Source organism: Neopelma chrysocephalum, unplaced genomic scaffold, assembly GCF_003984885.1.
Source record: "Neopelma chrysocephalum unplaced genomic scaffold, ASM398488v2 Primary Assembly neopelma1_72, whole genome shotgun sequence".
Classification (NCBI taxonomy): Eukaryota; Metazoa; Chordata; class Aves; order Passeriformes; family Pipridae; genus Neopelma; species Neopelma chrysocephalum.
Genome location: NW_020897732.1, coordinates 3,019,544 through 3,032,248, shown reverse-complemented (window position 1 = coordinate 3,032,248; position 12,705 = coordinate 3,019,544). Strand labels below are relative to the sequence as shown.

Genomic DNA, 12,705 nt, shown 5'->3' with positions numbered 1-12,705 from the left:
ATTGATCTCAAGTGCTGTGTGATGAAACATCTCTAAACTCAGAAAAGAATTACAAACAAACCATATGATAAAAAGAAATACTGTGGTTTTTAAAGTAAACTGCATTGAAAAGTCTTATTTCTATATCCCACACAATCAACAATAAACCCAGACTCATATATAAAATTCTGATGTTATTCCCTTCCTAGCTTTGTTCTCAGCCCCAAAAGGTACCTGGATTAGTAAAGCTAAAATTGAGATCACAGAATCACAGAATATGCTGAGTTGGAAGGGACCTGCAAGGATCATCGAGTCTAACTCCTGGCCCTGCACAGGACATCCCCAAGAGTCACACTGTGTGCCTGAGAGCATTGTCCAAATGCTTCTTGAACTCAGACAGGCTTGGTGCTGTGACCACTTCTCTGGGGAGCCTGTTCCAGTGACCAACCACCCTCTGGGTGAAGAACCTTTTTCTAATATCCAACCTAAAGCTCCCCTGACACAATTCCAGGCCATTCCCTCAGGTCCTGTCACTGGTCACCACAGAGAAGAGATCGGTGCCTGCCCCTCCTCTTCCCCCAGGAGGAAGTTGAAGACTGCGATGTGTGATGAGATGACAGTGAGAAGACAAACATGATGAATGCTGAATATTAAAAAAAAAAAATTAAAGAAAGTTTTGTATTTTTTCTGTATTTACAATGAAGGGGGTTTTAATTCCAAATATGAAAGAAGTTTTCATTCCTGATCCATAAGCCATAGCTTGCCTGGGAAATATTCCTTTCTTGAAGCAAGTGAAAAATGTTAACTACTATTAAGATGCACTGCTCTCCAAAAGACCTGATGGTGGTTCAAATTATCTTGAAGAAACACTGTTTCTAGGAAACAGAGATGGGATCTTGTCAACAATCCCTATGCAGTTGTTAAGTGTTACAGGAACCTGAACTGCTTTTCAGGAAATGGAACAATTTAGGGCATTTCTAACCCTGAAATGGAAACAATCATTCCTTAAGTGGCATGAAATTATATGTAGATAGGACGTGCAAACCTTTTTCCCAATCTGTAGAATAAATATTAATGTTAAGAGAAATTTATCAGAAATACATATTTGAGACTGAGCTCTAGAAAGTCTCAAAGATCTGAAGAGAATAATCTCTTTTGTGGCAAAGTTGACATCCTTAACCCAAGCTTCAAGGAGAGAGCACAGAGCAGTCTAAATGTTTACAAAGCATGCCAACTTCCAAAATATTATAAAGGCAATTTCACCAAACCTTTTGACTTACTGATATCTTTGTAAGAGTTCTAATGTGATACAATACTCTGTGTATCAGAAAGAAGTTTCTGAGTACAACACATAGAAAACAGTAAAAAGTGAACAGTTTAAGAGTTTCTATTTGTACACAATGAATTAGGCACACATGATCAGGAAATAATCCAGTACTAAGGATTAAGAAACTACATTAATTTAAAAGCTCCTTATTCAGTATAACCACACAAGAAAAAAGAAAAAAAAACCACACTCAGCTAATCTCTTTTGGAGTGAAGTTTACAATACCACAGGAGAAATTGTTTTGTTCCCATTAATTCAGATAAGAGATTAAATGAGGGGGGGCAGGGTTGAGGTGGCAGTATTATAAAACTTTCAAACATCATATTCTGCATCTCTTTTATTAAATATTAGAAAATATTGAACCAATTTCAATTCACATTTCCTTTTGCAGTTTTCAAGCTGAATATTCCGGTGTTAACTGAAATACTAGAACCTTTTGGTGCTATCATGCGTAAATGCTGACTGAAACAGACTTGGGAAAAATAAATTCCTTTGTGACATCAGTGCTGAGCAATGCCATCTCTATCGTCATTACCTCAAGGGCTGTCTGGCACAGCGACTGAAAACAATCTGCAGAAGCGACTCAGGAACACAGTGGGTGAGGGGAAGCTTAACACATTCTATGGATTCTATGCTCCTAGGCGTGCAACAGTCAAGTCTAACTGCTTCAACAAATACCAACCATGCAATCCATAATAGCACTATGGTACTATACTCCATGTGTTTGGAAATATAAGTGCTCCCTCTTCCACAGAGAGAAAAGAAGCCAACAAAGAAGATCATACACTACTTTCATACCAAGGCACAAATTCCTGCAGAGAAAGAGGTTACTCATCATTTATCTGACTTCAAGATGCACTGTCCATCTGAACAGTTATTCTGTGGATGTACACGCTCCCTCACACACGGTCAGATAACTTTTCCCTACTGAGAATTAGAGAGGTTACATTCACCTTCAACCTCTTGTACCTTCAACATTGCCAATATGAAATAAGCAGTACACAGGTCCATCTGATTTCTGCCCCTGCTGTTGAATCAAAACACTGCAAGAACTCTAGAAGTAAAGTGAAAATTCTGGGAAAGGAAAAGTCAAGGCAAACCCATCCTGGATTCACCTAACAGAAGAACAAAGGACTTGCCACGCTCAGACACCGAGTACCCTCTACAAGGAAAAGCTGGAGACAGGGAAGTTTTGATCAATTCCAAAGCTGATGCAAAAATAGAAGCACATACTTTTAAGGAAAACAATGTTGGGCTGATTTCAGACATTTGGTGACAGCATACCCTTTGAGGAAGCACAAAATGGGGACAAAGCTGCACATTTATAATCCTCTAACATCAGCTTTGCTAATGGTATGGAGCTGCATTTGGCAGACCGGTTTTAGGACCAATTTTTTTAATGTCTGGCAAACTCTTACAGGGCTCAAACTACTGGGGGCAAGATATAACACAGTTTGATGTTGAGAGCCCACAAGAACACCCCTGAAGTGCTAAACCTGAGCAGTCCAGCTTGCAATGGCTATGCACTCCAGGCTCTGAAAATCTTCCTCTGATCTCTCTGACAGCAGTTCTTACATTGTAAATCCTGATGTATGTCTAACTCAGGGCCAGCACCAAGAGGTCAACAGATGGTATCTCAGACAAGAACAGCAGACAGCTCTACTGACAGACAACATGACAAAGTTAACAAAAAGTAAATCAAAGGAAAACCATCAACGTGTAAGATTAAAAAAAAAAAACATGACATAACTGAAAGTATTTTTGTCAAATCTGAAAAAGGTCTAAGGACATTGATCTTACATTTTTATAATTATATTTAGTGTAGCTGAGCACAGGGCAACAGAGAACGCAGTATGGCTTCTAGAAATCCTGCAAAAGGAACATCTAATTTCTCCTTGAATACCATTGCAGATGTAACTGTTCCAAAATAGAAGTTTGGCTATCATCAACACTATCAGAATATTCTAATAAAAATTAACTTCCTTTTAAGAACAGATCTATATGTATCAACAGAAAATCTGTGCATGTGAGACAACCCATGGAGCCCATCTCAAAACAAGCTGAGAAATTTTCCATCTGGCACCTTTTACTCTTCCCTGAAAGCATCCCTCAAAAGCATCAACCTTTTGTACAGATGTTCTGTACACTTTCAACAGCTTCTAAAGAAAACCACCAAAGATTTTACCAATTAATATTTTCTTACCTATTTCTTTTGGTGGCTGGATCACAAAAGACTATGTCAATTCATTAACTGGCTGAAAGTGATGGATGCAAGAAATTAAACTATAAATGCAATCTTATTCTACATTAAGTCACTTTATTTAAAAAATAACCCTTTAATGGACGGAAAAATGTACCTCATTTTTGCTAGTTTCAAATGTACTCATTTTTGCTTTTGTAGAAACAGTAATTTTACTTTCATCACCAAAAAATTGCAGGAGTATATAGCAGTATCTATGACACAAGCTAGGAAAAACCCCCAAACACTATCTTTTCCCTACTAATAACGTATAATAGCTCCTTGTTAGCATCGGAGGTTATCCCATCACATCATAGTGCTCCAGCCCAGACATTCTTAATGTCTCCTCTGCCTCCTAACAGGGGACACATTAAAAATGCTTCGCACAAAACAATCTCTGCCCTCTAGAGATGATCATCTTATGGAATACTTGTCCACCTTTTTAAAACTAAGTGGCAGGTATTTCTTTGAAAAGCCTGAACTCCAGGGGAAGGAAAAACAAATACGCACACAAAAAACCCCAAAACGAACCAAAAAAACAGCAAACAAACAAAATCATCTCCATACCAAAAAAAAACCCAAAAACAAAAACACAAACCAAAAAAGCCCACCTCCTATATAGTTGTATCCCCAGCATTTTGCTTGTCATTCCCTGGACAAAGTCATAATAAAACCATTACATTCCATCCGGACATAAAAACCCCCACCCTTTTACTGCAAGAGCAGTCACCTGCTAGCACAGAAGCCCAGAGAGATTCTAGAGACTCCATCCTTGGAGATATTTAAAACCCAAGTAGACACAGTCCTTTGCAACTTGCTCTCACTGACCCTGGTTGCGCAGAGGGGTCAGGCTAGATAATTCCAAAAGGTCCTTCCAACATCAGCCCTTCTACAATTCTTTGGTAATACACAGAAAACTACAAATTGAGTATTAAAAGATAGCGTATTAAAATGTTTTACTTCTGACTGAAAAGAACCCCAGGTTAAACAAATATCTTGCTGAAAAAAACAAACAGCCCCAGTCCTCCGTGTCTGTCCCCAAGATATCTGAAAAGGAGTCCTCAGCATCAGTAATCAGGCATTTTAGCTCTTGGTAAGAATCAAGTCATTCTTTTCTCTATTTCTGCATGTTTGCAACTAAATTAGCAGGAAGGATGGTTGGAAGTTGGCACAAGGTACATTTCAGTCACTTTTAGTGGCTGTCTTCTCTTCACCGCACTCCTCCAGAGGCCAAAGAGGGAGACAGGATCTGTGCCCCTCTGTAACAGTCAAAATACACAGACACCGGACCAGTGGCACAGCCACAAATTCCTCAGAAACACCCCAAGTTTCCTATCTGGTACCACCAGCAAAACCAGTCAGATGTCCCACACAAACCCCTCAACACGCGCCCCTGACTCTCGCCATGACAAAGCACCTCACCTTCCAAGTCAGCCAGGTAGGAACATAGACTAAAAAAATCCTACTCATCTTAAGTCAAAGGAATGTCATAACAAGGTAAATGTTCCGTCCAGGCCCGCTTTACCAAAATAAATGCTGTGGCAGTGCAGCCTCAGGGCACTGATGGGGTGTCAGGGCTGCAGGCCCTGGGAGCCAGTGGCACCGCCGGTGGCTGAGGAGACAGGCCTGTCGCTGGAGCCCTCTCAGCTCCACTCCTCTTCAGAGTGGCACAACTGCACCAACACACTTTTCTGGACAGCACACGAGAGGGATGTTTACGGCTCCAGCTACGTGCACCAAGCAGCTCTGACAGGTCCAGGAAAGCTCTCTGGGCCGTCTGACCAAAAAAAGAGACTCCAGATGTCAACTCTGGACTGTTAATCTCAACCTTCAAACTCAAGTATGTATTTTGGTTTAGTCCTAAATGATTCATCAATACTTCAGAGTTATTAGTTTTAACTGAAAGAGATGAAGTCCATACCCAATACAGCTGAACCTTCACACACAGTACTCAAGCATTAAAGGCACACAAACATAAAAAGTGTTTTCCTTGGGGACGCAGCAGAAGCTCTCCTACAGCATTAGTGACAGCTTTGTCTCTAGATCAACATTAAAAATCCCAAGTGACAGAATTCACAGGTATCTTCTTCAAACACTATTGCACAAGACAATAGATTTTACGCATAATTCATCCTATGAAGTTAAAACACAAAATTTGAACTGAACTACTAAAGAAAGAAGAAATGAGGGGATGACATCAACAGAACAACAAAGTTCTTGATTTCATGCTCCACTCTTCAAGAAAAAAAAAGAAAAAACCCAACAAACAATATTCCCAATGCTGCATGTATCAAAACAAAAAAAAAAGTTGATAAGTATTTTGCAGTCTTTGTGTCTGAAGATGCGAGAAAAAGAGCACCTGCCTTCAGTTTTTAAAATATACCTATAATGTAAATCAAGTATCCAAATACATGGCATCAAAACTTACAGATTAATAAATTCTGTAAGATGTTTTTTAAAATCCCTTCCTTTATTTCACAAAGGGGGTTTCAAGATCCTTTTAAGTGGTTCATACAGTTTTCTGAAGCTATTAGTAAGGTCAAGAACCTTATTTCTCTCAAGTGTCAAATGTTTCATGTTTTAACATGTATATATTTTTAATGTTTGAGAATTGTTACTATATAATCTTTTATCCATTAACTACCAAAGAATAATCCAGATAGAGCAACCATACAGAACACGTGAAGTATGTTTTTAGAACTCCAGTCACTGTCATTGGATACATTAAAAATGTACTTGCAATTAGATGAAATATGTTCTGTACAAAAACTGGAACTAGGAGAAAATCATGGTTGGTTTTATTCATGTTTTCGTTTTTGTTATTCATCACATCTTCAAGACACACGTTTTAGATGTTTGATCTTCCAGCCACCTCAATTCCTTAGGACCCTCTTCCCATCTCTATAACAGACAATCATCTTGTAAAAGTGAATAGAAAAAAAACGTGTCCACCAATCACTCTACTCTGAAAAAGCTGGTCTCCTGAAAGCCTTACCTTTTAACAGACCTGATGTTACACTGGTCCTTTGTTAACTACTACAGGCATAGTTTCCAGTATACCTTTGCTATATTTTTCCTATTTGATAGCAACACTTTTAAACATGAGAATGCCATGCAAATTGATAATTTAAAAATCACTGCAGCTCTGAATATCACTTTATTGATTCTTCTGATCTTTCCACATTTCAGCTTACCTCAGGTCCTGAGGAAATCTGACTTCGGCCTGACTGATTCTGAAGGTGACCAGCATTTCTCTCGGTCATAGAATCCACTGCATTGTCATCCTGTTCAACCATTTCCATGGTCATCTGTCTAAAATTAAATACATATACATTTAAATAATGCAGTACATGGAGGAGTGCAATTCCAAACTATTTTATATTTGGAGCAGATAACTAACAGAAAATAAATAAATTTCTGTCAAAACGATCAGATTAACTGAAGTCCTTTCTTCCCATTCCCCTGCATTAAAATATCAATTCATATAGGTAGGAGCCCTAAAACAAGTATTTTGGAAAGCTGCAAGGAGAGGCAGTTCTGGAAATGGTTCTCAGGGAGGGACAAGCACAGAGTCCCAGGGTCCCATGCATTGCTGCCAGTAGGGCTGGGAGCACAGTGCTCCAGAGCAGCCCAGCAGCACCACCCACAGCAGGTCCCCTGGGCCTCACACCTTGCAATGGACATGGCTCAAGCTGCCCAGCAGCCACGTGCTGCTACATTCCTCTCAAACCTTCCAAGATGCTGATTTCCAGGTGGGATCTACACTTGAACTATAAACTACTCATGGCTCAAGACCCACAATGATTCTTCTAATTTTGCAGGATTAAAAGTAGGGTAAGTTTCATAGGAAACTTTCATAGTAACTTGCTGACCCTCAATTCAAACTAAGAGTTTAAGAAAGCTTCCAAATGTATCTGCTATATAAAAATGCAATTACCTGACAGTTCCTTTTCGATATTTCTTGGCACACTTAGTCATAACGGAAGGTGTGAATTTTAAAACAAGAGCTCGGTTCTCTTCGGTTCCCTTTCTCTCCTACCAAACCCTGCACTGAAGGTGCAACATTGAACAGGTAATGTCAAACATTGCCATGGCAACAGGTCAGTTTACAAACAGAACAGAGACAGGATAGGGTCAGGCAGAGGCAAGCAGGCCCTCAGGCATGCTCCCACCTACACCCTACTTACACAATCAATTGAGGCCGCAAAAGGAAGACATGATAGAGATGAGGGATTTAAGAGGCAGCAAATCTCAATTCCTTGGGTTCTGTTACTGTAATCAGGGGATGGCAAGCCTGTCTGAACTCAAAGTTCAACTGTTTCAACTGGCTGATAGTTACTTTGGTTTCTTCTCAGGTCTTACACTGAGAGATGGAAGAGGTAGGGAAGGAAAACTGCTACCCATCTGACTCTGAGACTCTGGAATTTAGTCCCACATGTTAAAAGTAACTACACTGAATCAAATTAAATGTAAAGCAAACTCCTTTTGCGGCACTATTTTAGAGAACATTCCACAATCTTTGAGGATAAATTTTATTGGTTTCTTTGAAAATCACCCTTTTCGCCCAGAATAAAGGCATGAAATTACAAAAACATATCCAGTCAAATGATGCAGAGCAGAGTTTGAGCTCATATGCCTCCAACAGTATTCTACTGACAAGACTTACAGTACTACAGCTAGGGGTAGCCAAGCTGTACACAATTCAACATCTTATAAGTTAACATTAGTATTTCTGCCCACATTAAGTTTTGTATCCTATCCAGTATCAATTCAGATTAGAACCATAAGAAGTTATTTTACACCTAAAATCTTTCTACGTTTTTGTCTTGTTAGTTACCACTAAATTACCTTTTTCTCTAGATCCAATCAAATTAAGGATCTACCGAAATTCACCAAAGTCAAACAACTCTGGGGAGAATATTTTCACCCAGCTTTCCACCATATTTTTCCATAAGAAAATATTATCTTATTAAACCATTCTGGTTTTATATATACATGCAATGTAACAACAAAAATAAAGTAGGAAAAAAAATTCTTTCTTCATAAACTAGGGCTATCCATAGAGGTTTAAACATGAAAGCTCTATCTGGTTCATGGTAAGAATGCCTCCATAAGCTTCATAACAGCTCACACACCAAGGAAGATTAAATAATGCATAGGTACTGGCAACATATTCATTGTAATCTCTTCCTAAAGATGGGAATAAAGTCAGAATTAATTCACTTTATGAAGGCCGTGAAGTATTTTTGTATCCAGAGCCATCTGTCACAGAAAACCTACTGTTGGAGGGAAAAAAATAAAAGAAAAGTACTTATTATTCCCATTGAATGCATTTCATAGAAATTTTACCTAGAAAGAGCCACTTTTCATCTTGGAAAAAAAAAGGATTTAGTTCCTAATTTTAGCTTAATTCCTCACTAATTGTAGAACACTATAAAAATTTATTTATTTTTACTATTTATCAGGATTTTTCTCCCAAAGTCTTTTCATCTGCAGTGCTCCAGTAACTGATTTGGCAAATAGCTGTGAAAAGAGCATCAGTGCAGCAGAAAATCTAACAAAGCTGTTCCTCGTACTTTGCAAAATACAATACAGACAAAGGGGTGTATTTTTTAGATTATTTATGTTTAATTAGAAAAAGAACAAGTACTATACATGTCAGTGAACTGACAAATATACCTAAGATTTTTGATATACATGAAAAACTCTGGAATTTATATAGATTTTCCATCTATAACTGTGTATATGCTGACTCTTAATACAAATGATTGCTTAATTTAAAACTTTAGCGAGGTGGAGTAAAGTCTGCAAATATGACTTCCATAAAATGCAACTGTTACCCTGTTACACAGCAAAATACTCTTCCTAGATAAGCTCAAACCCATCTCTTTTTGACAACCTCTGCTTGTAAACAGAGACTTGACTAGAAACAACATTCAAATATAAAGATCCAACTATAGCCTAAAAAAAACCAAAACAAAAATAATGAAGTACATAAGTAATTTTAAAAGATACACTAGTTATCTTGGCATAAACCTTCAATGAGAAAGATGACTAAAGACAAAATGAAGCACATTAGTATCATAATTCAGACATGTTACAAGATTAGGAATGTTTGATAGACATAAGCAGAGGGGATCATGAAACTCGCAGGAGCAGGTCAGTCAGCTGCAGTCATTTGAGCCCACAGGGTCAGTCACACAGAGCTGTGTCACCTCATGTGGACTTGTGCACAGCTCAAAGCCAGGCATGCTAAGGAACTCCTGAATTTCACAGTCCTGGCTGGATTGTCACTGTCTTTGGAGCACTCCCATAAACTGTCAGATTCCTATAACCTGAATTGCAGAGGGTTTGCATCCTGTATATAATTTTAACATAAATACTTCAAACTGTTTTTAAGAAATACACAGAAAAAATACTGAGTGATATCATAATTATGCTTTTTCTAAAATTGAAGTAATACAGACTGTGTCACAAAACAGTTTTAAATCCAGTCCAGAAACTACTGACTTAAACAGTTTCCACATGTATCACACTCAGTCTACGCTTCAAGCAAATTCTAACATATGCATTGCTTTAAGTTTCAAAGAAAGAAAAAAAGAATTTTCTGCCAAGCACTAAAAATCCTTTATAAAAGTCTATCAGTAGTAGTATATAACATGCTTTAAAGTTCATGTTACCTTCCTTCTATTTTAAAGTAAAACTAAACAAACAGTTTTTACATATGTGGTCTTAGGTCCTGTTTAAAATTATATGTTTTTCTTCACTGTAAGATTAATTATATACAAGTTTTAGTCTTATACTCAGTATTAATACATTATTTTCTTACGTTTTCTACCTTAGTTGCTTACAGTCACTGAACAGTAATTTTAAATATTCATCTGGATTTTTAAATTAATAAACAAGTTATACCTCTGTACTCCTATAAAAACAGGGCAAAAACAGTTTTTCATAATGTAAGTAAAGACATCTGCTTCTTCCTACAACTTAGCAAAGAAATCTTCAGGATCTGGCACAAAGTTTAACTGTTACCAAAGCTTGTAACATTTCAATATATAAGCACGTTTACTACAGTCACTGAGATGAATGTACAGCGGGTCAGGAGCAGATAAACACTGACTAAGATGATGCACACAGTGCACATCATAAGCTTCTTTAACTGCCATCAGTTGAAGCATCCCTGGCAAGACAAATCTGGCAGACAGAATCAGCTGGAGGAAAACACTGCCAGGTTTCCTAGAAAACTGGGAGTAATTTACAACTAAAAATGTGAACATTTTATATTTTTGTCCACAGGTAAAAGATGAAGGATAGCATCTGCACCAAAATATCCTATTCTGTAATAAAGAGCACAAAAAATTCCTTCACTTCCCCCAGTACTGCTGCTTGTTTTCCATCACTGAATATTCATACAAATACTTAACATCTGTCGATGAAATTAAACTGCAAAAACAAATGGGTACAATATTTTGCATATCTGAAAATGTGTGACTGTCTAATTAAATACCCAGAGACATTTTAAAAAACAACTTTTTTATTTCAACCATACTTTATACATCAGAGACTTCTTACAAAGGAGGCTTATTACAAAGAAACTCATAAGGGGCTAAGAAATATGTTTCAGCCCTTGCTCCAAATCACTTTGAAGGCTTTTATTCACAGGGGAGTTACTAGAAAGCAAGAATGTGAATTTACAAGCACCTGTTTTGCATTTATTGATGACTCCAGTGATAGTGAAAACTCTCAGAATGCACTCGTTTCAGAAGGGCAGTGTGTTTTCAAGTACGAACTCTGTAATAACCTGTTTTACTACCCTATGGTGTGAAGCACACCAGCTGGCAAGGTGGTCACGGCGTTCAGCCAGGTAAAACAGACTAGATTTAGCAAGTGTAAACTTTCAGGTTTTTTTATCATCAGAAGCTTCGTCACTAAGTTTCTTGTGTCTCCTAAACTCTCAGTGTTTCCTCATTTTCTTCCCCATCCTTTTCTTCCTTGAACTCCCTAGCAAAACCCTAAAAAGAAAATTTAAAAGCCCAACCTGCCGTTCTTGTGTGCACAAGCAATGCTACCTGTCCACTCTGCATCTGCCACCTCAACCACCCGGACCAGGCAGTGCCGAGCCCGCTGGGAAGAGGACACACGGTCCCCCTTCAGAAGGGTCCAACCAGCCCCTGGATAGGCCAGAGGACCATTCAAGCATCAGTCCCTCTGGAATCACTTAGCACTCAGCACCACATATGATGTTGCCGCGGCAGTGGGGGATGCAGACAAAACCCTCAAACTTAAGACCTCGGACTCACGGCGCCCACTGTGATCCTCCCCCACCTGTTCTGCTGACCCAGCTCAGAAAGCCCTTTGGGCCAGGATGTAACGGGGTGTACCGGGCTACGGGGAAACGATACCGGGTATCCCCGCTCCGCCTCGGCCGGGCCAGCCCCGCGAAAGCCCCGGGACCGGCCGTCGGGGCGCTCCACCCGCAGCGGGCCGGCACTGTCCCTGCTCCTCCCGCTCCGCCGGCCGAGCCCAGCCGAGCCGCTCCCAGAGCAAGGGCCGGAGCCGCCCCTGACAGAGCCCGGTGACACCGCGGCTCCCGGCCGGTAACGGAGCCGGCGCTCCGCGAGCCTCGCCTAGAATTCCCAGGACGCGGAGCGGCCTCGGGGCCGCCCGGCAGCGCCGTGCGGGCTCTGCGCTGCCGGCCCTGAGCGCGGCGCGCTCCCGGCTGCTGGCGCGGCCGCGCTCGGCCGCCTCACTGCGCGCTCCCGGCGGCGGGGCTGAGCCGAGCGCGGCACAGCGCCCCCCGCCTGCCCTGCCCTGCCCTGCCTTGCCCTTCCCTGCCGTGCCGTGCCCGCCCGCCCCTGCCCTCCGCGCCGCCGGCGCCGCCCGCTGCCCTCCGCGCTGCCCCGCTGCCGGCCCGCGGGGGGTCGGGCTGCGCGCACACGTGTCCCCGCCCCCTCCCGCAACTCACCCGCCGCCCTGTACGTGCTGCCCCCGTCACAGGGGGTGGGGGGGACCGGGGACCGGGCGGAGCCGCGCGTCGGCCTCACGTCAGCGCTGATGCAGCCGCGCCGCCGCGGGGGCGCCGAGGAAATGGCGTCTGCGGGGCCTCCCAGCGCCAGCGGCCGTGGCGAGAGGGCGGGGCTGCGCGCGGGCGGTGGCCGCG

The 12,705-nt window shown here is 41.1% G+C and overlaps 1 protein-coding gene across 6 annotated transcripts in view; it reads right to left on the bottom strand.

The window, feature by feature from the left end:
- CREM (cAMP responsive element modulator) overlaps window positions 1-12,672 on the bottom strand; it is a 37,845-nt gene extending 25,173 nt beyond the window's left edge. For 2 of the 6 annotated variants that reach the window (XM_027686971.1, XM_027686974.1), the window contains exons 1-3: window positions 12,511-12,671; window positions 7,483-7,595; window positions 6,740-6,857 (exon numbers count right to left, since the gene is read on the bottom strand). In XM_027686971.1, the coding sequence (XP_027542772.1) occupies window positions 6,740-6,857; window positions 7,483-7,523 (159 nt within the window). In that variant the 5' untranslated portion in view covers window positions 7,524-7,595; window positions 12,511-12,671. Of the gene's footprint in view, window positions 1-6,739; window positions 6,858-7,482; window positions 7,596-12,510 lie in introns of all 6 variants that reach the window. The other 4 variants (XM_027686972.1, XM_027686976.1, XM_027686975.1 and 1 more) reach the window with 4 other exon arrangements.
- Between the last annotated feature and the right edge of the window lie 33 nt (window positions 12,673-12,705).